The sequence below is a fragment of the Dryas octopetala genome, chromosome 1, assembly GCF_963921425.1.
Source record: "Dryas octopetala chromosome 1, drDryOcto1.1, whole genome shotgun sequence".
NCBI lineage: Eukaryota > Viridiplantae > Streptophyta > Magnoliopsida > Rosales > Rosaceae > Dryas > Dryas octopetala.
Genome location: NC_141366.1, coordinates 18,871,105 through 18,895,242, shown reverse-complemented (window position 1 = coordinate 18,895,242; position 24,138 = coordinate 18,871,105). Strand labels below are relative to the sequence as shown.

At 36.0% G+C, this 24,138-nt stretch overlaps 2 protein-coding genes across 3 annotated transcripts; both read left to right on the top strand.

The window, feature by feature from the left end:
* The first annotated feature begins 682 nt into the window (after positions 1 to 682).
* On the top strand, positions 683 to 14,190 carry ABCG28 (ABC transporter family protein). Of its 2 annotated transcripts, XM_086249850.1 has the most exons (14): positions 683 to 1,150; positions 1,262 to 1,338; positions 2,073 to 2,348; positions 2,947 to 3,010; positions 3,122 to 3,268; positions 3,532 to 3,566; positions 6,072 to 6,145; positions 6,491 to 7,416; positions 9,192 to 9,488; positions 9,888 to 10,379; positions 10,935 to 11,083; positions 12,909 to 13,198; positions 13,316 to 13,449; positions 13,545 to 14,190. In XM_086249850.1, exons 1-14 carry the CDS (start codon positions 939 to 941, stop codon positions 13,699 to 13,701), a joined length of 3,330 nt encoding a protein of 1,109 aa, XP_086105976.1. In that variant the 5' UTR covers positions 683 to 938; the 3' UTR covers positions 13,702 to 14,190. The 2 variants fall into 2 exon arrangements, with proteins under 2 accessions (XP_086105976.1, XP_086105983.1); XM_086249857.1 differs by lacking the exons at positions 683 to 1,150; positions 1,262 to 1,338; positions 2,073 to 2,348 and having other exon boundaries at positions 2,983 to 3,010; positions 3,109 to 3,268.
* A 3,615-nt stretch (positions 14,191 to 17,805) lies between these two features.
* Positions 17,806 to 23,848, top strand: LOC147298849 (electron transporter, putative (Protein of unknown function, DUF547)). The gene is made up of 10 exons (XM_086229199.1): positions 17,806 to 17,953; positions 18,064 to 18,114; positions 19,752 to 19,871; positions 20,671 to 21,135; positions 21,879 to 22,318; positions 22,425 to 22,524; positions 22,782 to 22,841; positions 23,016 to 23,108; positions 23,197 to 23,316; positions 23,447 to 23,848. Exons 1-10 carry the CDS (start codon positions 17,909 to 17,911, stop codon positions 23,753 to 23,755), a joined length of 1,803 nt encoding a protein of 600 aa, XP_086085325.1. The 5' UTR covers positions 17,806 to 17,908; the 3' UTR covers positions 23,756 to 23,848.
* Positions 23,849 to 24,138: the final 290 nt, after the last annotated feature.

Sequence of the window (24,138 nt, the reverse complement as noted above, 5' to 3'; positions counted from 1 at the left end):
TATATACTAAATTTATATATAACTCTATATGCATAAAACATTATTATATAGACTATAGAGTATACTAATTTTATTATATAAGATATAACTAAAATTATATACTAAAACATTATTATATATATAATATTAAACTCATAGGGTTATATAAAATATATTTTAGGGTCTAAAATAAAAATGTATAAAATGTGTATAAAAATGTATAAAATATGCATAAAAATATATAATTATATTTTAAAAAAATTACACGGTTTGGTTCGGGTAATATGAGCATGAAACCGGAACCGGAACCGTCTATATACGGTGTGGTTCGGTTTTCTCTTACGGTGTTGACTTTTTGGTCAACTCGGTGTTTTTTCAGTTTTTTTACGGTTGGTTTGGTTCGGTGTTTCGGTGCGTCGGTTATTATGCCCACCCCTAACTCCACTAGTGGTGGCCTTGTAAGGTCTCTCTTTGCCACGGTTGGTATAGGGACGTTAGAAATGGGTGGGTGACGACGTTCAATTGAGCGGTGCTGGCCTTCTCTACGTTCAATGGATTGGGTTCGGGCCTTCTCAAAATCAAGGCCCACTGCTGGGCTGAATCAGTACGTGGCCCATCATGACCTTTGATGACCTTCAATATCCAAACAGTCCAAACAACCACAGCTGACATGGCAGAATGGCTCTCTCATCTCTCTCTCTCTCTCTCTCTCCCCCTTTCCTCCGCCAACTCTCTCTCCCCGCCATTTCTTCGCTCCGAAAACGAAGCAAACCCCTACGGGCCATGGCCGCAAGCTCTCGCTGTTTCTCGTGGCCTCACACATTCTCTCTGTTTCTCTCCATTTCCGTACTATCACAACCCCCATTCCCTTTCCATCTTCCACACGCACCTCAGCTCCTTCTTCTTCTTCTTCTTCTTCTTCAATCACGCATTGATCGTCTTCTTCATTGGCCGTCGATATGAGCAGAGAGCATCTCATTCTCTCTGTTAGGGTTCTTCTTCTATTCGTGCTTGCTCTGAGCTTCGGCTCACTACCGCTCCTTCAGGTAGCGGCTCAGGACTCCTCCGGCTACAATCTCGCCACCGAGCTCATCATGAGCCGTTTTTCCAATTTTACCCCCGTCTTCAAAGACGAGCTCAAGAAAAATTTTGGCTTCTGCATCATCAACGTGTGAGTTTACTTCTCTCTCTGTTTTTCCCTTCTTTTTGTTTAAAAAAAAAAAAAAGTCATTCTTTTAAATTGCACCGACGACTCTTAAAATGTGTCTTCTTTTTATTCCAGAGACGAGGATTGGAATGGGGCTTTCAATTTCTCAAAAGATTCAAGATTCATTACCAACTGCGCTAGAAAAATGTCAGGTACCATTTATCGCAATTGTCCTCAATTCTTATTTTTGGGAGAAACTGGTGAGAAAGACTGGAATGTAATTTAATTTCTAAATTAGAGTGGGGATAGAGAAAGCAAAAGAACACCAACCATATTAAATGCCATTTTGTATTCTTGCAGAACAAATTTGAGGCCACCGAGTGTTAAATATAGTGTTTAGGAGGCATTAGGAATATGGTTTTTTATTTTTTTATTTTTGGGATCTTAGGGTTCTTTCCTTTCTGGAAATGATATGTGTTTTACTCCTCTTGTTTTTTTTCTTGAATATGTTATATGTAATAATAGATCCGTTTGTTTTGCATTGCTGCTCTGAAGCTGGCAATTAGAGAACTTGTTTTGCTTATTTTTCCCTGTAAATTTTGCAGGACAGATTCGACTTGAGCAAAATAATTGAAAATAGTGTATACATTCAACAAGAAATATCAGAGCTTTTATTTGTTATTTCTCCTTTTTAATTGACATGAAGACTAATTAGACTCGTACTCTGTTTGCTTGATAGTCTAACGTTAGTAGGAAACAATAACTTGGTGTAAAATAGAAGTTGTTTAATGAACAAGATTCACATTCTAGGTGCTCGCTGTGTAAAGCTTACCTTGCACGTTCTCCTTATATATCTTTTTATATATCCTGCTCATAATAATTCAATGACCAATTCAGTTAGTTTCAAACTTTTATATGTATTTTACATTTCTTATGATGTTTTAAGGTGGAACAATGGGAGAGATTATGCAGCGGTTGTGCACATCTGCTGAACTACAGATCTACGCCAAAGGTTTAGTGCAAGCTAAGAAAACCACTTACTTGGAGCCTAACAAGAACTGTAATCTGACCACATGGCTTAATGGATGTGAGCCTGGGTGGGCTTGTAGTACTCCTGAGAAAGTTGACATGAAAAATCGAACGTATGTGCCTGTCAGAAGTAGCAACTGTGTACCTTGTTGTGAGGGTTTCTTCTGCCCTCGTAGTCTGACTTGCATGATCCGTAAGTTCTTGAAACCTGCTAACTGATTACGTTCTTAACATAACTAGTGTTGCAAAATTTTTAACGTGGTTCTTGACTTCTTTTTGCTTCTTATGTAAAAACTACATAACTTCCTTTTCCTTTTATCTATATTAATGCTATGACTATGTTTGTTCTCTGTATTTGGTCATCTTGGTCATTTATGAAATATTTTTATCATGAATATACTTGCCATTCCCTAAGATCTCACATTTCCTGAGGCGAATACAAAGCAGAGATACCTATGGCTATGTAGGACATCTAAGATTGCATCTGACATGTGGAGCCAATCTTAAAAAGTGTAATTATTTTCAGAGACCGCAAATCCTATGATGGTTTTCCACTAAAGTTGATCTGTTCAATCCTTTCTTTTAGAAAAAGCAATAAGCTGTAATAACATTAGTTTTTATAACTTGATGATTTTTTTTATTCTTTTTAAAATATGGTGTATTGCTTATTTATAAATCTTGATTAATATTGCATATTGTAGAAATATGGAACACAGCATCCTATACATGTGCTTGGCATAGTTGATTGTTCCTGACTTCATTTTCTTTGTTACTTTTTCTCATCTATGAAGCTTGTCCAATGGGTGCTTACTGCCCACTTGCAAAACTCAACACTGACACTGGTATATGTGAGCCGTAAGTTCATATTCTTTTTGTATCTTTTTTTTTCCTTTTAAATTCTTTTTCATTTTCCATTTGCCTTATGCTTAGCATACATTAATATTTATCAGCAGAAATATTCTACAGATACCGTTATCAGCTACCTCCTGGGAAGCGAAACCATACTTGTGGAGGAGCAGAAAGGTGGGCTGATGTCCTGAGTAGTAGAGAGGTATTCTGTTCGGGTGGATCATACTGTCCGTCTAACATCCAAAAAAATCCTTGCAGTAGTGGGTATTGATATTTATCCCAGAACTTCTAGCATTGTCCTTACATTTCAAGTTGTGGCCTTATTTCTTCATTGCTGCATGCCTTTACAGTTCTTCTCAAAATCTGGGTTTATTAATTACCATCATCATATGATGAATTACATAATGGTCATCTGGTTCCTTTTTTATTCTACATTTTTTTTATAATTTTTATTTAACCAACAGAGAGAAGCTATCTGTTGTCCACTTTATTTATACTGATGCTACAATTTTTGTATGCCATTGCAGATATTATTGCAGGGTAGGTTCCACATCTCAAGAAGGTAAGTTTCTCTTTGCACATTTGTAAAAGAATAACATATACCAGAATCTCACTTTGTCTCATTAGTTAACAAAATTGTAAATTCTAAATCAGGGAAATTTAATTACGAGCCATCTAAAATTCAAACTTAAATTTGATAATAATAGTAGGCCATGGAAATATTGAAAGAATAATAGCATTATTACTCCATCAGAAAGTCCAACAAGGTAATAATGCTATAGTAGGCATGTCCTATGTCAGAGCAATATTTTGCCTTCTATTATCACGGATTAAAGATTTTTCTGAAAATTAGTGTTTATGCTTAAATAAACTTTATGTCAATTGCTTAGTGGTCGTCACATGTTTGAACCATAGTATGGCTGAAATCTAGATATCTAGTTTTTTCTTAGAAGCCTAGGGGTTAGCACTGAAACAATACTATGTGAATGTGAGTATAAAATTTTGATACAGTACTACTAGATGAAGCGAGTGAGAGAGGTATGTATGGTATTTTGTATTAATCAAGAACATCTATAAATATTGTACTGACTGAACAAAAGATGAAATCTTCTGTGTCAGGTGAAGGAGCAGCGATGTTTCTTCAACTGGCAGTGTCAAAAAAATTTCCAAATGTCATGCCCCTTATAACAGATCTGGTCTTATAATCAACTACTAAAGTTAACATACAGTTACGAGATGACTAGTGGATTGTGGTGCACAATTTGTTTTTTTTGGGTGATAAGAAACCAAATTTGATTAATAAAAGAGAGAGTACAAATCAGAGGACAATATGTTCACTGAACACAGAGCTCAAAACTAACAATCTTAGGGATAAAAATTTACAACCGCTTTATGCTCAAAACTAATAAATCTTAGGTATATATATGCTCATAAGGACTATTTGGAAACTTCAGAGCATGAAACAATTTTAAAAAGGAGTTTGTAGTGGGGGTACTAGCTGATGGTGTTGATAATGGCATGGTGATTGTCATAGATCTAATCTCAGTTACTTGATTTGTCCAAGTTTTGGCTGAAGCTTTTTAGACAGATGTATAGGGCACTTGAATGAAACAACCCAGACCGAGCAGTGAGTTTCCTCAAGCATGGTTTATTTTTGTTTCTCTAATTAAATTCTTCCTTTACCAGTTATCTCAAACAAATTTTTTCAATGAGCCAACTTTGATCATATGGGTTTCACAAGACTACAGAATTGTGGAAAACCAATTATTAGTTTTTTCTTTAAAAAAAAAATTTGGTTTTAAGTTATTTAAGTAACCATTGGTGTAATCTCTATCAAGTTGCTTGGTCTCTTTTACAGCCCTACAAATGCAAAGGAGGGGAAATCTATAGTTAATAAGGCAAGGACCAGAACTTAGATTTTGCCTCATCATAGACTTTTGAACAGTAATCAATTGAATATGTAGGTTGACCGCATTCTGTTCTGAACATTATGGTGTCGGACATGAAGAATGTTGGTTAACATTTCTGTGACCCATGTGGTCCAATTCTTACCCTGCATTGATATCGTTCCCAACCTAATCACTTTGTAGTGTTCACTTGTAGAGTTTTATCTCAAAAGGTCTCACTGCTACTTACGGAGATATCTCATTTACTTTTTTTCTAATGCTGGGTGGTTACTTGTCCATGACAATTGTATTTGATCCACAATTCCTAAAACTTTCTAATCCCTAAAATCTTCATGTTGGATAAAATCTTGATCCCCCATCATCTTCAAGTATGTACTTGGTAGAGCATTAGAGCATACTCACCACATCATGGCATTACCGGAATAATCACTATGTGCCTTGAGAGATGTACACCCATCTCGAGGGACCTGCACAACTTTGAGCAATTGGGGTCTACATGCTCCACCTTGAGCTTTTGTGCTTAAGCACCATATAAGGTGACTTTCAATTCCGCAATCATTGTGTACTGCATTTCGTCCAAAGAGTGGTTGTACCAAAGAGTGCAAGAACCATGGGTTTCAAGGCTATGAGAAGACACGAAAGAGAACATATGAGGAATTAGAGTGCAATATTGTAAGGGGGAAAAGAGTAAAGTGGAAGAGAGCTGAGCTTGGGTGTATTGGGGACTTGGGCTGCAACTTGTGAGGTTGAGAGTTGTGAGAGGTCCTTGTAATTGTTTGGTTGGTAGTGGATTTTCAAACTCCATCTCCTATGGAAGTAGGCAAGTTTGCCAAACCACGAAAATTTGCATGCTCTCTTTCTCTCTCTTCGTCTTTGCTTATTACTTGGTTACTTCCGCTGTTTGGTTTGTGTGATTTGTGTGGGTCTTTTCACAATAAACATGATGCCAGTTTGAAGTACTATTCTGAACCTTGACAACAAAATTTAGGTTAATATCTTTGCTTCAATAAATGTCTTGTTAGATGTAAGAGAATGGTATGATTATCTACAGTAGTATATATTTTAAGATTGCATCTATTGCTTTTGAATTTGGAGTCCAATTATTTTATCCATGCTTTTGATTTTACTGAGCATAATAACCGGTATTGTTGAACTTGCAGCATGCTTCCGGTTGGCAACTTGTAAGAAACAATCAGAAAATCAAAATATTACTGCATATGGTATCATGCTTTTTGTGAGTGCTCTTACTTCTTTAAAATTTAAATGATGATAAATATAAGCTTCCACAGCCACCACCGTGATTATGGTTATTTGACTTTGTGAAATGAACTATTCATGGAGTACTTACATTCTTAGCACCCTTCTAGAATTGCCTTGGAGAAATGGTGGGATTTCTTTTTATGTGTCAATAACTATATTTTTCAAAGGCTTACAGCATATCTCATATATTTTCCATAAACTTTTGAAAAGTGATTTATAAAAAAATTAAAAGAAACAAAAATTTCCTATCCCTGTTGTGCCATTTGAACTAATTGCATATGCAACAATCAGTACTGATGACCTTCACTTGTCAATGCAGGCTGGATTAATTTTCATCCTTCTCATTATATATAATTGTACTGACCAAGTTCTCGCCACCCGAGAGAAAAGACAAGCAAAATCCAGGGAAAAAGCAGTTCAAAGTGTAAGAGAAACTGCACAAGCACGTGAAAAATGGAAATCTGCAAAAGACGTTGCTAGGAAGCATGCAGTTGGACTGTCAACACAGTTTTCACGTACCTTTTCTCGCAGAAAATCTACCATGCATTCGGACCAGCTGAAAGGACTGGGACAAGCTAAACCTGGAACAGATGCTGCCTTGCCACCCATGCCACCAGGTGCACTAGGTGCTCCTGAGCAATCAGCTGGAACATCTAAAGGAAAGAAAAAGGATAAAAGCAACCTCACACAAATGATACATGCAATCGAGGATGACCCAAATAGTCATGAAGGCTTCAATCTAGAGATAGGAGATAAAAATATTAAAAAGCAAGCACCAAAAGGTAAGCAGTTGCATACTCAGAGCCAAATTTTCAAGTACGCATATAATCAAATTGAGAAGGAAAAGGCTTTACAGGAGCAGAATGCGAACTTAACCTTCTCTGGGGTTATATCAATGGCTAGTGATATTGAAATCAGGAAGAGGCCTACAATTGAGGTTGCTTTTAAAGATCTAAGCCTCACATTGAAAGGGAAAAACATACATCTTATGAGGTGTGTAACTGGGAAAATATCTCCTGGTCGGGTTTCAGCTGTCATGGGTCCATCTGGAGCTGGAAAAACAACATTTCTTTCTGCTTTGGCTGGAAAAGTGAGGGGATGCACGATGAGTGGTATGATACTTATAAATGGAAAGATGGAATCTATCCACTCATACAAGAAAATCATTGGCTTTGTCCCACAAGATGATATTGTGCATGGAAATTTGACAGTGGAAGAGAATCTCTGGTTCAGCGCTAGATGCAGGTATGCACATTTAGTTCCAACCTTCAAGATACCTGTAGTTTGCATATCACTGTTAACTTGATATACATGGTTGGTCCATTCCTAAAAGCTTAAATTTTGAGGTGGGGGGTCTAACATGGTATCAGAGTCTAGATGCAGAAGGTTTTGGGTTCGGAACCTTCAATCTCTATTTCCCACTTATTTGTTAATTTGTAAGGTGTAGGGTAGGACTGTACCTCTATGTTCTGTATGTTTGCATTTGTCTACCTCTCCATGTGTTGAATGGGGCTGCATGTGAGAGCGAGTGTTAGCTTGATATATATAGTTGCCTCATTCCCTAACACCCTAAGGGCCCGTTTGGTTCACGGAATTGATTTCTTGGGAAATCAATTCCTATGCCTTTTTTAGGGGGAAGGGAATGTAAGATTCTCATTACTGTGTTTGGTAATGTTGGGAAAATAAATCAAGATTTAACTTTTTATTTCTATTCCATGTTTGGTTTGGACAGGAATATGAAATAAAATTTGTCTAGTTTTCCAATTATACCCTCATCTATTAAACAAAGAATAAAAAGAATGTGAAGAGTTGTTTTGGATAAAACTTGGCATTTTCAAATATTAGCAGGGCCATATTTGCCAAAAAAAAAGTGCAATAAATGCTTTCCCAAGAGGGGGGAAACAAAACCCAAGCTGGAAGGAGGGATTCATTTTCCCCCCTTTGGGTGCATCAAATTCCCATGGGTCAGGAAACCATTTCCCTTCTCTGCACTTGCCAAATGTGGGAATAGAATTGATTTCTCATTCCCAAGCCTCCAAAACTTGAACCAAACGGGCCCTAAGGAGTTTACTGGGTTTCTGACATTTTACCTCTCGTGTGTGCTGCTTCCAGAATGATCTTGTGACAACATATTACCAACTGGCATGTATATGTGTGGGAAAATATTGGTTTCTGTTTGATTAGTTAATTACTTCAAGGGTCCCTAATATTCACAAATTCAATCTCAGGAACCAACAATGTTTACATCCAAGAGCATATTCTTTATTCCTATGTTAATGTCCATTTTTGTTAAGCAATCTTAGAACTCAAATATTCTTGGAAGATACAGTTGGTATTCTAGTACTGGAAAAAGAACTCAACTTGAAATATGATTCTTAATTGTTAAGTGAACTTGTGAACGCATATACACATTCCTACTGAATATGATTTTGGGCTTGCAAGACATGGTTTCTTAGTGAAACTGTTAAGTAATTAAGCTTCTAAATGCTTTTATAAGTTTTGTTTTATATGGTTCGTTTCTTTTTGAATTCCTTGTGCATACCATATCTGCTATATTTGGGAGTCTACCACTAAAGTTGTTTCTTACCTGAGATTGCCCTTATTTTCTTTCCCTTGTCTCTGGTAAATCTGTAACTGCTGAAATCATTGACTTTTTGGAGTCTGCATTCTGTCATAAAATTTGTCCAACCTGCATCTTAGTTGATGTCATTCAATCTCACTGGACATTTGAAATATGATCACATATGTGCAGAACAGATTTGTTCATTTGGAAGAATTTTATGCAATAGAATTTAAGATTTGTTTTGTTTTTCCAGTATAAGTCTACATAGCGACTTCCTTAAATAGGAAAACTTCAAAAATACTGTGATAGGTTTGAACTGTTCTGTTCTTTGCTTTTGTTCCCTTATTTATTTTCTTTTTCTTTTTCTCTCTTTTATACCTCCTTGATCACATCCATTTTACTGGTACTGACATTAGTTCTTCTACCATCCTTCTCTTCTGGATTTCGGTTACTGTAGACTCTCTGCTGATCTGCCTAAACCAGAAAAGGTCCTAGTCGTTGAAAGAGTTATTGAATCCTTGGGCCTGCAGGCAGTGCGGGATTCCCTGGTTGGAACGGTAGAGAAGCGAGGAATCTCCGGAGGTCAAAGAAAGCGAGTAAATGTTGGGCTGGAAATGGTCATGGAACCATCACTTCTAATTTTAGATGAACCCACATCTGGTTTGGATAGTTCATCTTCTAATTTGCTACTTAAAGCTCTTAGACGTGAAGCTCTTGAAGGAGTTAATATTTGCATGGTCGTCCACCAACCTAGGTAATTTAACTTGTATTAAGGTTACTTTTTTTTTTTTTTTTTTTTCTATCCCTCTGCTGGGGTAAGGTCTTACATGGTCTAAAATTGTTGGTTATATCTTTCTTTCCGAGTATTCTGAATGATTCACTTCATATCCTAGACCACAGAAAAGGAAAGTGTAAATCCAAAAAATTTACAACAAATTTTTGTACAATGATGTGATTGTGAATACAGAAAACACACATATCCTGGAAATTGGAATACTGATTTTTCTGTTGAACTTTGTGGATCTTTGAACTAAATTGTGGGAAAGGCAATTTAGTATATGAATTTCACTGGGAATGCAGTTGTCATATTTATCCCTTAATTTTTTTTTTAAAGTAGTTTCTTTTCGTAATTCTACTTTTTTGGGTGCTTCAGCTACACCTTGTTCAAGATGTTTGATGATTTGATACTTCTGGCTAAAGGTGGACTTACGGTGTATCATGGATCGGTGAAGAAAGTTGAAGAGTACTTTGCTAGCCTTGGGATTACTGTCCCTGACCGTGTCAACCCTCCAGACTATTTTATTGACATTTTGGAAGGCATAGTAAAACCAAGCACAAGCTCTGGGGTGACCTATAAACAACTACCTGTTAGATGGATGCTTCATAATGGGTACCCAGTTCCTATGGATATGCTTCAGAGTGCTGATGGAATGGCTGCATCTGCAGGTGAAAATTCAGCCCATGGAGCAAATGCTCCAAGTTCTGGATCTGATGCAGCGTCCTTTGCTGGAGACTTTTGGCAGGATATCAAGTGTCATGTTGAGGTGAATAAGGACGCTTTAAAACATAATTTCTTAAAGTCAAGCGACTTATCCGAGCGAGTTACCCCTGGCGTGTTCCATCAATATAGATACTTTCTTGGGAGGTGGATATCCCTTTATTCTGATTGCACAAAATTTCCCATTTTTCTAGAGATATCAATTATGTGGATATGATGAATGCTGTAATAAAGTATTGTGTTTTATCATGCAAGAAACATTAAAACTTTGGGACTTTTAGCTGTAGAATGGAGAAATTTGGTCCTAATAACTTTTTCTTAGTCATATTCTCTGTTGATCCCCTTGTGTGCCAAGGAAGAGAAGGAAGGGGAGGGAGAGAGGGGGGGGGGGGGGGGGGAGTTAATTTGTTGCACATACTAACATTGTACAGGCAACACTATTCATCTTCACTTTGCCAGTATAGTACCATAGGTCCTGGAAAAAATCAAGTCGTTGAGAAGATATCAATACATTTCTCTGTAGCTTAGACTGCTAACAATGAAGTATTCATATAAGGCATTGCTCACTGTCACGCCAACGTGACTGCTATACTCAGTATACTCAGCAAAGTCTGTTTTATAAGTCTGCAACTGTTCAGTTCCTTTAAGATTATATTTCTTTTAATGATTCAACTTGACTTTTTATATGACTGGCTTTTACAGGGGTGGTAAGCAGCGGTTACGAGAAGCGAGGACACAAGCTGTAGATTTTCTGATTTTATTGCTTGCTGGAATCTGCTTAGGAACACTTGCTACAGTGAACGATGAATCATTCGGTGCAATTGGTTATACCTACACCGTCATAGCAGTTTGTAAGTAAAATATTTTTAATCTCTGATTACGCAACGCATCCCTTGAAGTTAAACTGTGCTCATGCCACTTTATGGTCTTGGATGTTTCATGATTCTTGGATCTTTGAGATGTTGCTGGAACAAGCCATTTAGATGGATTTAATTTAATTTATGGTGATAAAATTTGTTTGTTTACCACTATTCCCTAAAGCTTAAGCTGTTTGGATGTGGGGCAGCAATTATTTTATCACGTGTGAGCATGTTTCCACCACTAGAGCCCCCAACATGTGGAATTCAAATCATATTTGAAGGTTGCAATTGCAGGGATTCAAATTCAGGATTTCCTGCTTTGATATCATAGTAAAGTTTGTTGGTTTACCTTCCTAAAAGCTAAGCTGTTAGGATGTGGGAAAAAATTATCTAATCCTTCATACATATTTTTATTTGATTAAAGTCTAGTCCTTGGACCAGTTGACCAAGTCAAACACATTCCTTATATGCCTTAATTATCTCAGGATTTAAGTTTTTTAATTTTCTCATTCCTGTGGGCCTTAACATCATTTAAGGGGTTAAATTCCACAATTTATGAGATTTAAATTATAAGAATCCTATAATTTAACTGATTTAAGCTTTTGTTTTTTGCTGATTTTAATGGGATACCATTATTTACCTATACAAAATCACAATTACATAAAACAAATGTGGATTCAGAAGGTACATAATAATCAATCACAACCCATACATAAAATTAAGCTTAATGTACAACAAGAATACATCAAAATTCAGATTGTTACAACAGTTACAATAATCTATAACATGTACATTAATTGATGATTTTATAACATGCCAGAATTCATTTTATTACAACATGTACAATAATGCATAATTAGTACATTATTTCATTATACATACAAATATTCATGATTTCTTTTAAGGAAACTACACATCATAGTGAAAAATCCCATAAAATTTTGGAATTTAAATCCCTTGAGTGATGTTAGGGGTAATATTTGAATGGAAAAACAAAACTTTAAATCCTCATTTAAGAAATGTGTTTGACTTGGTCAGTTTGTTGAAGGACCTAATCTAACACAAAAAACTATTGGACATTTATCAAACAAAAAAATATTTATGAAGGACCTATGTGTAATTTTTTTTTAAACCCCCAAATTTGCTCACTTGACCCCTCATTTTTTTGTGTACATTTTTACCCTTAAAAAATGAAAGATTAAAGTTCAAGGAATAACCTTTCATCCCCTCCCCTCCCCCACTTGCATCCCCACCACCGTGTCTCGACACCTCTACAACCAAGAGGTGCCCAAACTGCAACCAAGAGGCCAGGCACCACCATGGCCATGTATAAGGGTTTTTTTTTCTTATCTTAGAAAAAAAAAGAGTGAGAGAGAGAGAGAGAGAAAGAAATGTGGGATAAAAGAATGGCAAGGGTAAAACTGTACATTCAATTAAGAAAATGAAGGGGGGGGGGGGGGGAGGGGGAGCAAATTTGGTGTTCAAATAGAACCACCCTTAATTTAATTGAAAACTGCTGAGAAAGAATTTTAAATTGTGAATATGAACGGTTGATCATGTGAATTTGTTTGAATGTATGGGTCATATTGACAGTCTAAAATACCAGAGTGTGTCAATATAAAATGCTACAGAGTCTGTTAAGAAAACATTATCCTATATATGAACTGGCAATGTCATGTCCTCATGTACTTTGGAAGTTGACGTGTTGGATACCCATGTTTGTTTCAAAACACTAGACTTGTGCTTGTGTCCTCAAATCATAGCTTTTCCAAGACATGTATCACTTCTCACCCATCCTAATTTGTTTCAATTTCAGCCCTCCTGTGCAAGATTGCAGCTTTGAGAACGTTTGGACTGGATAAGTTGCACTACTGGAGAGAGAGCTCTGCTGGCATGAGTAACTTGGCTTACTTTCTTTCAAAGGATACAATTGACCATTTCAATACAATCATCAAGCCTCTTGTTTATCTCTCTATGTTCTATTTCTTCAACAATCCAAGATCATCTTTCGGAGATAATTACATTGTCTTGCTTAGTCTGGTTTACTGTGTGACTGGTATAGCTTATGTCTTGGCCATCTACCTGGCACCTGGTCCAGCCCAACTGGTAAGAATTTTTACCACATTGAGAGATTATTAGCTTCATAAATTGAATATGTTTTTTTTTTTCTGTGTATGCATTTTCTTCTTCCTTCTGATTCAAGCCACTTCTTGTGCTACACAGTGGTCAGTGCTTCTTCCAGTCGTTTTGACTCTGATAGCAAGCAATTCTATTGACAGTAAAGTTGTGGAAACACTATCTAACTTGTGCTACACTAAGTGGGCTTTGGAAGCTTTTGTCATAGCAAATGCTAAAAGGTTTGAAATAACTATCTTTATTTATCCTGTTATCATTGTGGACCATCCTTATCCATGTGGATATTGTAATGCCTCTTGCTTCCTTTTACTTTCAGGTACAATGGAGTGTGGCTAATAACAAGATGTGGTTCACTTCAGCGTAGCCACTATGATCTCAATCATTGGTACCGTAGTTTAATCCTCCTCGTTGCTACTGGTATAGTTTCTAGAGGCATTGCATACTTTGTTTTGGTAACTTTCAAAAAGAAGTAGAATCAGTCTCTGATCCATTTAACCTATTCTTTCTGTACAAAAATGGAAATTTCTTACCAAAATGCTTGCCTCACTAGTTAACTTTTATAGCCTTTAAAGATATGAGAAGATGACAGGAGATTCACAAGACTGTTGCATACAGAAGAATCATAGTGGCAATCTGTAGGTCAGGGTATATGTGGCATTTCCTTTAAGTAGCTCTTCCAATTTGTAGGTCTAGATAACAGTGGTATTTCTACTAAGGGTTTGTTGTTAGGAATTGGTTCAACAATCATTTGTTCCGGTATGATTTGTATACACAGGGGCTTGTTTTCTCCAAATTTGTGACACTGCATGTACCATGAAAAATCTTTAAATGAGTGTTAGGTTGTGTATTTGGTTGTAAGAATGGTGTATGATAATGAGAATGGAATCAAGTAGGGAATGAAATAGAGGAAGCAATCGATCATATACTGAACCGCAATAAAAGGTTAGCATGTTATTGTGACACGTTTCTTATTGTGTGACTTGTGTCGCTGAATCTAACACGTTCATCCTTGTATATGATGACTTCTCAACTCACCTGTGTGCAATATTTATTGGTTAATTTATTTTTCACAAACAATTATCATGGAAATTTTGAATTAAATTTGTAGGTATATTAGGAATAGGGTTCTTTATTACAATGAATTTTGAATCTGGAATCTCTGCCTTCACCCCACCCATATCGTGCTAGATTAGAAGGCATAATCCTTTAGATTATGGCCAACCAATTACAAAGTGTCATATTCTCCTTAACTATCGTTTGGCGAAAGGGGAAAGATGAATTTACAATTGGCTACATGCTTTTAGTTCATTCCAAATTTCCTATTTTCTTTAACCATTTCGCTTTTCTACCAAGCTTTTTAGCCATTTTATTTTCTAGTCTCTTTCTTCATCCTATTACCGGTATGAATCACTTTCTAATTAAGAATTTGATTCATTTGTACATGGTTAAGACTATTAATGTCATTGATTATATAAAGTCAAAAGCCGATACAAAGTGCCATCATATATAATTATACCCACTCACTCTTTCCCTTTCCTTTGTACACAATAAGTTGAGAGTAGAACTGGCAGCGTATTTATGACATATATACACCTGTTTTTGTGAAAGATTAATTTCATATTCATATGGCCGAATGTTTAATTACCAAGTGTATCCTCATGACAAAATAAGGAGGAGAATTTCAAATGACCCTAAACCCTATACCAAGGGATTTTAAATCTGTATACCGAATTTGAATCTGAAATGACATCACATATTGTCACATAGGTTCACCCACCTTATTATGTAAGATTCTTTAGGGGTTTTTTATGTTTAAATAATTTAAAACTGATGATGTGACATATGCTACCTATTTGGTATCAAATATGGTACACAAACTTAATTACAGGCTTATAGCTGGTGTATGAGACGTTAACTATTGATTTATGGTCTCCCTGTAATGTTAGAGAGATTCCAAGTTCAAAGTTTGTAAAAAAAAAAAAAAAAAAAGAGAAGGTAAAAAAGTTTCATAGTCAATGCCATGTATATTTCTACTCACTTTTTTTACTGCCAAAAGATTGTCCAAGTTACTTTTATTGCCGCTGTGTATGCACACTATATATGCACAATGTTACCACATAATTTCAACTCTTTTTTTTTTTTCAATTTTATTACTACACTGTGAATCTGGATCATTGATTATATTGATTCATTTTGAGTAAACTATTTAAAACCCCCAAGTTTGAACTTGGTTATTTATAAACCTCCACCCTTAATAAAATTATTTCTCAACCCCTATTGGACATTTAATCTCTCCCAAAACCCCCGAGTCAACTAATAGTTTGACCCCTATTTTTTTAATGTTCCAGTTTTACCCTTTTTTTAATCTCTCCCATTGATTATAACACAATAGGGGGTTAGACTCACTCAGACTCTCTCTCTCTTCTGTACGTTCTTTCTCTCTTCTCGTGGCTGTTGCCGGTGCGTGCTCTGTCGTCCGGCGACGGTTGTCGGCGATACCGGTCCCGATCTTCTCGTCTCTCCTCCCTCTTCCTCTCCCTGTATTCCACTCGCCATGAAAGCTAGCGTCCACGTTGGATCGGGTCTAGGCAGGCCCGAGCTCCCTCGCCGAAGATCCGCCAGTTCTGGCGACGATGAGGTGCCGGACCGCCATGGATGGCTTCCTCTCGTCGTCCCGAGTCCACTGGTGCCATCAGAAGATTTGGACGACCCCTAGGCTCGCCGTTTCGAAGGAGAGAAGCCAGTGACATCCTTGTTGGTGATCTCGGTGTTCCGGCAACCATTTCCGTCGAGTCAGGTACTCATCTTCTTCTTCTCGTTGTGCTCTTCAATTCTATATGTTTGGATTAGTCCAATTGTTGATGAATCAATAAACCCCAAATTGAACCTCACAGCCACTGCGGCGGCTCCGCCGCAAGTGGTGGCGATTAAGACCTGATTTTGTTCATTTTTTTGGCTTCGATTCATGCTTTAATAATTTTGTTTTTTGTGAGCCAGAACAAGAAGAATGTTTTGGAAAACTGGTTGGCAGAGGACAAACTAGAATGTAAGGAGGAACTAGGAGATCTTGTGAAGGTTTGCTTCACAATTTCAATTTATGCATATTTAGCATGCCTAACTTTCAGATTTGTAATTTTTGTTAATGTCTGATCGTTAAAAGTTTGGATCTTTTGGTTTGTTTTAGGGAATTTTATTGAGATTAAATAGTTTCAGTTCGTGAAACAGTCTCAGTTCGTGAAACAGTTTCAACTGTGAGTTTTAGATGAATTCTGAATGAAATTGTGGTCCTGAAATACATATTATGAATCAAATTTGCAGGTGAAAACAGATCTAGGCAGCCTCATGCTTTTGGTGATTACTGTTGTATAGGACCAAAGGACCAGAGTTCATTGCATGGTTGGGAGAAGTGAAAAAGGTGATTCATTTATGAGTCGTGTACTCGGCGCATGTGAGGTGGTCGAATATTCAAAATCTGGACGACAACGGTGTAGTCTATGGTTTGAGTTTGAGATCGGAGATGTGGACACCGATGACATAGCTTAGGGTTTGAGTTTCACTAAATTCAGTTTCAGTACATTAAGTGAAACTGAATTTGAATTCACTGAAATTTCAGTGAATTCAAACTAAAACTGCAACTGAATTTAAGCTAAAACAGATTTAGTCTTTAGTGAAACACTGAATTGATATAATTGTTATTTTTTTTTTCAAATAAAGGTGTAATTATTTTTTTTCCGTAGAAAATAATGGTGTAATTATTTTTTTTATTCTACTTAATAATAATGTAAAATTATATTTTTTTAGTGTAACTGAATTTTCGAAATTCAGTTTCAATGATCCACGTTAGCGCGCGTTAGAAAGCGTCAACGCACGCGTCAGAAAGCGTCAACGCACGCGTCAGAGTGCGTCAGTGCGCGTCATAGTGCGTCAGAAGGGTAAAAAAGATATTATAAGTTTTTGGAAATTTTGGGAGAGTTTCTAGATGGGTGGGGGTTTAGGAAAAATTTTAAGTTGGTTAGGGGGTTTAAAATTACCCACTAATTCATTTTTGGATAAGTAATGTATATTATACATTTTTTGAGTTTTTTAGAAACTCATACTTTTAGATTGGTGAAAAGACAATACAAGGAAAGGTGATCGATTGATCATTAATACATGAGTGTGTGACTAGTAATTGCCATAAACTATACAAGCTTTTACTTTGGGAGGGTGTTTTTAATTGTAAGGAATAACCGCTAACCCCAAAGCCAGAATTGCAAGCTACGCCAAACCAAAAGCCCCACGTACTTACTCATCACTCCATCCCCCCTCTAATTTTTCTTAATCCTTTGCATGATGTCCCACCCACAATTTCATCAGCCAGCAGCTGAAAGCTCCCTCTCATCTTCTCCAACACCCCAAAATTCTTACCATTCAAATCAAACGTCAACACCAAAAACAACAACAGCCAGCAACAACAACAACAACAACAGCAGAAGCTGCCACCTCCCTTCTTTCTTTGGCACCAAGCCACTTCGGTCGTCGACCTTCTCCCACCAACAACATTTTGAACTAAATCATCATCAAAACTTAACAAAGACTACTATCCCGAGGTCTTGCCTTAATGTTGCTTCATCTAGGAGGCCTCCAAGTACTTGGCTGAAGCTTATTATAAGCTGCAGTACAAGTACTGAGGTTCATGACATGGCCAGCCCAAGGGGCTTGTCTGTTCGCACACCATCAGAGATTGTAAGTTGCATGAAATGGTTGTAGTAGTGCTCTTAATTTCTAGCTATTGCCTTTTTCCCTTTTTTTTTTTTTTTTGTGTGGATCTTATGCAGCTTTATTTTGTGATACAGAGAAAAAAGAAGTTTAGTGGGCAGAGAAAGAGAGAGGAGCTTGAAAGAGAGGTAAGATTGGTATTGTAATTTTATCTCTAAATAATATTGCTTAAACTAAGGCTTAGAAACTTAAAAAACCCAGAAAATTGGGCAATCATAGGTGATAGGTTCACCTTCCTGGTCTATGTTGGTGTATATAACAAGCTAAGAAATGAAAGTGGCTAAAATTGATAAGAATGGAACTTCTTGGACCACTTCTAATAGGGAAATGGTTAGTGTGATATATATATATATTATTCGTCTATTTCTAATAGTTAAAATTTTTTTTTTAAGAATTGCTTAACATGGTACATGAACTTTAGTTTGTAAAATGAGACTGTATGAGTGTTATTTTTATATACATTATTGGTATATTTTTTAACAATTTAAGATTTTAAAATTTAATAATTGTCTAACATGTCGACAAGTAAAGATTCTTCATGTGTAACTTCCTTCTAAGTTCTAAATCGCTTTTTTTTTTTTCCGTTTAAATACCCAAAATTTGTCAATATTACCGAGGAAAACTAGAGCATCAAAAAATGAAAAACGGTTCTTACTTCTTTCAAAGTACTTTTTCTGGTTCTTCCTTTGAAACCATCTTTTGCAAAAAGAATCATGTACTCAATTGGATTCCCAAGACCACTTTAGAGTTTAGGAACATCATTTATTTCTCAAGGAAACGAAATTAAGAATCTGAAGTGTCATCAATAAGATTACGTACGATCGAATTGAAGTGTAGCTTTTGAAAAAGTATTCCACCCCATCACCAGCCTCTACATATATAGCAAAGTCATGACTGCTAATCAGTTTTGATTCGTGCCCAGAAAGCTTAAAAGCAATAAATGAGAACCATACCTCTTAATTCCCCTGCCTGCAGTCCACAGTCCACAGCATATATTGAAAATTTTATATACATATATTAATATAAATAATGTACTTTTAGATATTTAATTGGTTAATTATATGTAACGATAAATTATTTGTAGAGATAATTCCACGTTTTGGTCTACTCATTATTTCGTAAGTTTTGTGTTGGTCCATGAATTTTTTTGAAGTATCAAGTGCATCCACGAATTAACTGACATGTGTCATGTTGGTCCATTTCGTCAAAACACTTTTGTTCACGTAGAGGGGCAAATGTGAGTCAAATAAAGTCAATTGGAGTCAGTTGGGGTCAAATGATTTTGTTATTCAAATGGGGTCACAAATTGACCCCAATTGGCCAACACTTTTTTCAAATAACAAAACCTTTTGACCCCAATTGACCCTAATTAACCTCATTTGACTCACATTAGGACATGAATTGACCCATTTGCCCCTTCATATCAACAAAACTCAACGTCCGTTTGAGGTGTTTTTGACGAAATGGACTAACGTAGCACATGTCAGTTAATTCGTGGATGCACTTGGCACTTAAAAAAATTCATGAATCAACACGGGACCTATGAAATAATAAGTAGACCAACGGTAGAGTTACCTCTTATTTATGTAACATTTACTCATTACATCATTATATTCACTACATCTCTAATAGGAAAATAAAATATTTGTATCACATTTGATAGGGTAAAAAGAAAAATAAGATAATGAAGAAGGTACATATGTGATCTATGTTTTTTTTTTTTTTCTTTTGATGAATGTTGAAGTAATAAATTTCTATTTGGTAGGTCTCTTTGCTTCAAAGAATGTTGAATCAAGAAGAGAAAGTACATGAGATTTTGGACCATGTCTATAGCCAGAGAAGTACTGGGTCTGCTGTTTGTATCCCGAGATTCCTTCCTCCCAAGGTATTCTAATTTCTTCTTTTTTCTTGTTACACCTTTGTACAATGCCATACATTCTTTGAAGCCACCTTAATTATGAGAATGAAACGTTTCTTTTCAAAATTACAAAGTAATGATTCTCTCCGTGCATGACGTCTATTTTTTAAAGAACGGACATAGATTTTTTTTTTTTTTTGGCTTTTGTCATTTTTATCTCATTGACAAAATGTCAATATTTTAGTGTATAGAATCATCGTCCAATGTTATATTTTAGGTTTTAACTTCCGAATTTTGAATCTGAAATCTAATCGATGAATAGAAGCCCAAAAATCAAGAATTAAAACTTAACATTTAACCCATGAACGAGTCTTGATTGAAGATACTCAAGCATATTAAACTCTTTCAAGGATGTGATCAAAAAGTGTAAAAAACTTGAGTCATTTCTTTAATAAAAGAATGAACGTTCAGCATAGAGAAAGACTATACAAAGTTATTTTAACAATATTTAGGAATATATAAATATTAAAGGAATGACAACGTTCAAAATCTTTAGTATATTATGCCGTCAAATTGTAAGTCAATGTTATGATTCACAGTTGCATAATTACATTACATGTCAAACTATTTAACACTAACATGATTGTAATGGTGATTAACTAGTTAAATGATTGCCAAACAAATTATTATATATTCCAAACCTTTCCACTTATTGTTTTATCTATGTAGACCCACCCAAAAAAAAAAAAAAAGAATTTGTTCATAAATCAACTAGTGACTTTTTTGTTCATATAGAGTAATATGTTACTCTTTATGAGTAATGCAGATGAAGGAGCTTTTAGCAGAGCTAGCTATGGTTGAAGGAGAAATTGCTCGACTTGAAGGCCAAATCAGCCAACTTCAACTTGGACTGAAACATGAGGAAGAAGCTACCAAGGAACAAAAATCTAAGCAATGGCAACATGGAATTAGTAACCTAAGCAACCCCCTTGCCCGTTCATCAAATATAATAATGCCAAGCCCCATGAACAAAGGTGTTAATAATCCTGAGAGGATAGGATATGAAACAAAGGCATTGCATTTCATAAGCAAAGCTATAAAAGGTGATTATGTTCTTAATAATGACCTCAGCCCAAGTGAGAAAATGGGAAACTTGAGAGCTGGACTTGCTGACCAGAAAGAAAATTTTTTCAATATTGAGGAGGTTAGATTTCAAAATAAGGTTCCAAGAAAAGGTGGAATGTTGAGGGCACCCTCACCTTTGCGAGTTCCAAGGCATCCATCACCAAAGGTGTGTTCTATTCCTTTTGATTTTGTTTTGTAGAAAATTATTGTATGTGTCGATTATATATAACCTTTCTTAAAATATGCACGTTTATTTTGTAATAGATCTTATTTTGTGTATAACCAGTGCATCCAAAAATTCCTCCCTGAAGTTCTATGAAATATATGGACATATACAAATATATTTTTAATCTTAATTTGTATTTTGACGAGTTCACTTTTCCATACTATGGTATATATATATATATATATATATATTTGTGAGTCATTAGATCTATTTGTATGCCATACGATGTCTATACCATAGATGAACTCAAATTCCTCCTGCTTTTAGTGTATTATAGTAGGTAAACAAGCTACTAGTACCAATTGTATGAGTAATTGATATAACTCAAGGGCATTTTTAATTAAAGATATATGTTCAAAATTTCATGCATTCATAATGATTCATTGGTCCTTAGTAGTGTAGTTTTCTCCTTTTGAGATAGGGGTAATGAACTAGATGAATCCTAATTTTAAGGGTGTGCATTGTATTTCAATTATTTTGTTTATTAGAAAAAATGAAAAAGAAGTATGATAATGAACGAATGAATGGTAGCTTAATGATTGGAATGCCCCATTTCTCAAACCTTTGACTGGACAAATTGATATGGAGATACTATGATCAGTCTATATATATATATATATATTAGCATGCATAATGACACTTGCAACTCCAATATTTAATGGTTTTTTTTTTTTTTTTCTCAGCCAAGAGATAGAAATCCAGTGATTTCTTCAGAACTCCCACCAAAATCTCTGTCAATTCCAACACAAGTAGAAGAGAACAGCCAGAACTGGCAACCAAATAGGCTCTCTGAGGAGATTATGAAGTGCCTAAACTACATATATGTTAGGCTGCTTAGAACAAGCAGAACAATGGAGTTAGAGAAGTCAGGCCCAATTTCCAGGTCTCTGAACTCTTCTATAACCTCAAGAAGTTTCAGGGATGATTCCAGCTTAAACTCAAAGTCAAGCCTTCTGTTGCAAAAGGAATTAAGGCAACAAGACCCTTATGGTATCTTCAATGTGGAAGAGTCTATTCCTAGGGACATTGGCCCTTACAAGAACTTGGTTATCTTCACCTCAAGCTCTATGGACCCCAAATCCATTTCAGCCTCCAACTCTATTCCTTTAATAAGAAAGTTAAGGTATGAAAACTGAAAATCATGCTATGGACTTTCAAAAATTATAATGTTATACATGATCATGACTTTTTTCATAATAGATTTTCCCTATTGTCCTTGTTCACCACAGGGCACTGATGAACAATCTCCAGGTGGTGGATTTGGGGTCCTTGACATACCAACAGAAGTTGGCATTCTGGATCAACATGTACAATGCTTGTATCATGAATGTATATATGAAAAAGCTTCTTTCTTTCTTTTTTCCTTCTGCTTTTCATTTGAGAGATGCCTATATAGCCTGAAGTGTGCATGCTCTTGCTCTTGTATGCAAGAGCAAGACCTTATCAATTTTTGCAGGCTTGTCATTCTAATGTACAAATTTAGGCACATATCAGGATAGCAATGTAGAGTCTATATATAATTAATCCATCCTACTTTCCAAGTTCTCAAGTCGTATATTTACTGAAAGATTTTTACTTATTTTCAGGGTTTTCTCCAACATGGAGTGCCTTCTTCGACTGAAAAATTGCTTGCATTAATGAACAAGGTAAGCCCCAAACTTTAACTGAAACCATCATATTGCTCTATATGAAGGCATCAACAACTTGTTTCATGATGATAAAATTATATACTGAAGTATCAGAAACTGCTTACTTAAAACTTTAATGCTTCACTTAATTGTGATCTTGGGAATAACAAACACTTAATGGTTTGAATTCAGGCGACCCTGAACATAGGAGGTAAGGTTTTAAATGCTCAATCCATAGAGGAGTGTATTCTGAGGAAGCCTGCATCACCTTCCAGTATGAAAGAGGTAGATATGACTGATCCTATGATTTTTTTGTACAAGGGACAGTGGTTATTGTATTAGTATGAATCTCCTGTCATGTCAATTTTCCTAGGCTTCCCGGATGGGCAAGAAGGATGATAAATCCGCCGTTGTTCGCGAACTCTATGGTCTTGAGTTCATGGATCCTAATGTCACATTTGCTCTGTGTTGTGGAACTCGATCTTCCCCAGCAGTAAGTTGATACTGTTGTGAGTATATCTTGCATCAGGAATGTAAAGCCTTATGTTACAATATATAATGTACCGTGAATGGAACTTTTTCATGTGCATGTTAAAATTTTAAGAAATGTTACATTTACTCAGGTGAGGATATACACAGCTGATGGTATTGTAGCAGAGTTGGAGAAATCAAAGCTGGAGTACCTGCAAGCATCAATTGTGGTTACAAGCACAAAGAAAATTGCATTCCCAGAACTACTGCTTGGGAACATCCTTGATTTTGCTATGGATGTAGACTCACTAGTGGAGTGGGTGTGCCACCAGTTACCTACATCTGGATCATTGAGAAAATCAATGGTGGATTGCTTCAGGGGACATAGCAGTGGCAAAATTTCTACCACTGTTGAGAAAATGGCATATGACTTTGAGTTTCAGTATCTATTGGCCATGTAACTGTAATGAAGTCCCTGATTTTCTTGGTTTGGAGTTAACTATCTCATGTATACTAAGATTGTATATGAGAAACTTGGAGATATATATGAGGGATCGGAGTATATATGGATATTTGGATTCTAATTTAAGACTTAAATTTATTTAATCTCGGCTTAACACAAATGGGTGAACGTGCCCTGATATCATGCTAAAGCCTCATGGGCCTGACTCACTCTTAAAATTGGTTTAAAAAGGGGAGGATTGCCTAAGTACAACCTAACTATATTCTAACAATGTGTTTAACACCTCTTCAACTCTAGGGCTGGACCCACTACTAGCAGCACTACCCAACAAACGGGTTACCGGGCCCAATGCCTAAGGCTGGACCCACTGCCAAATAACAG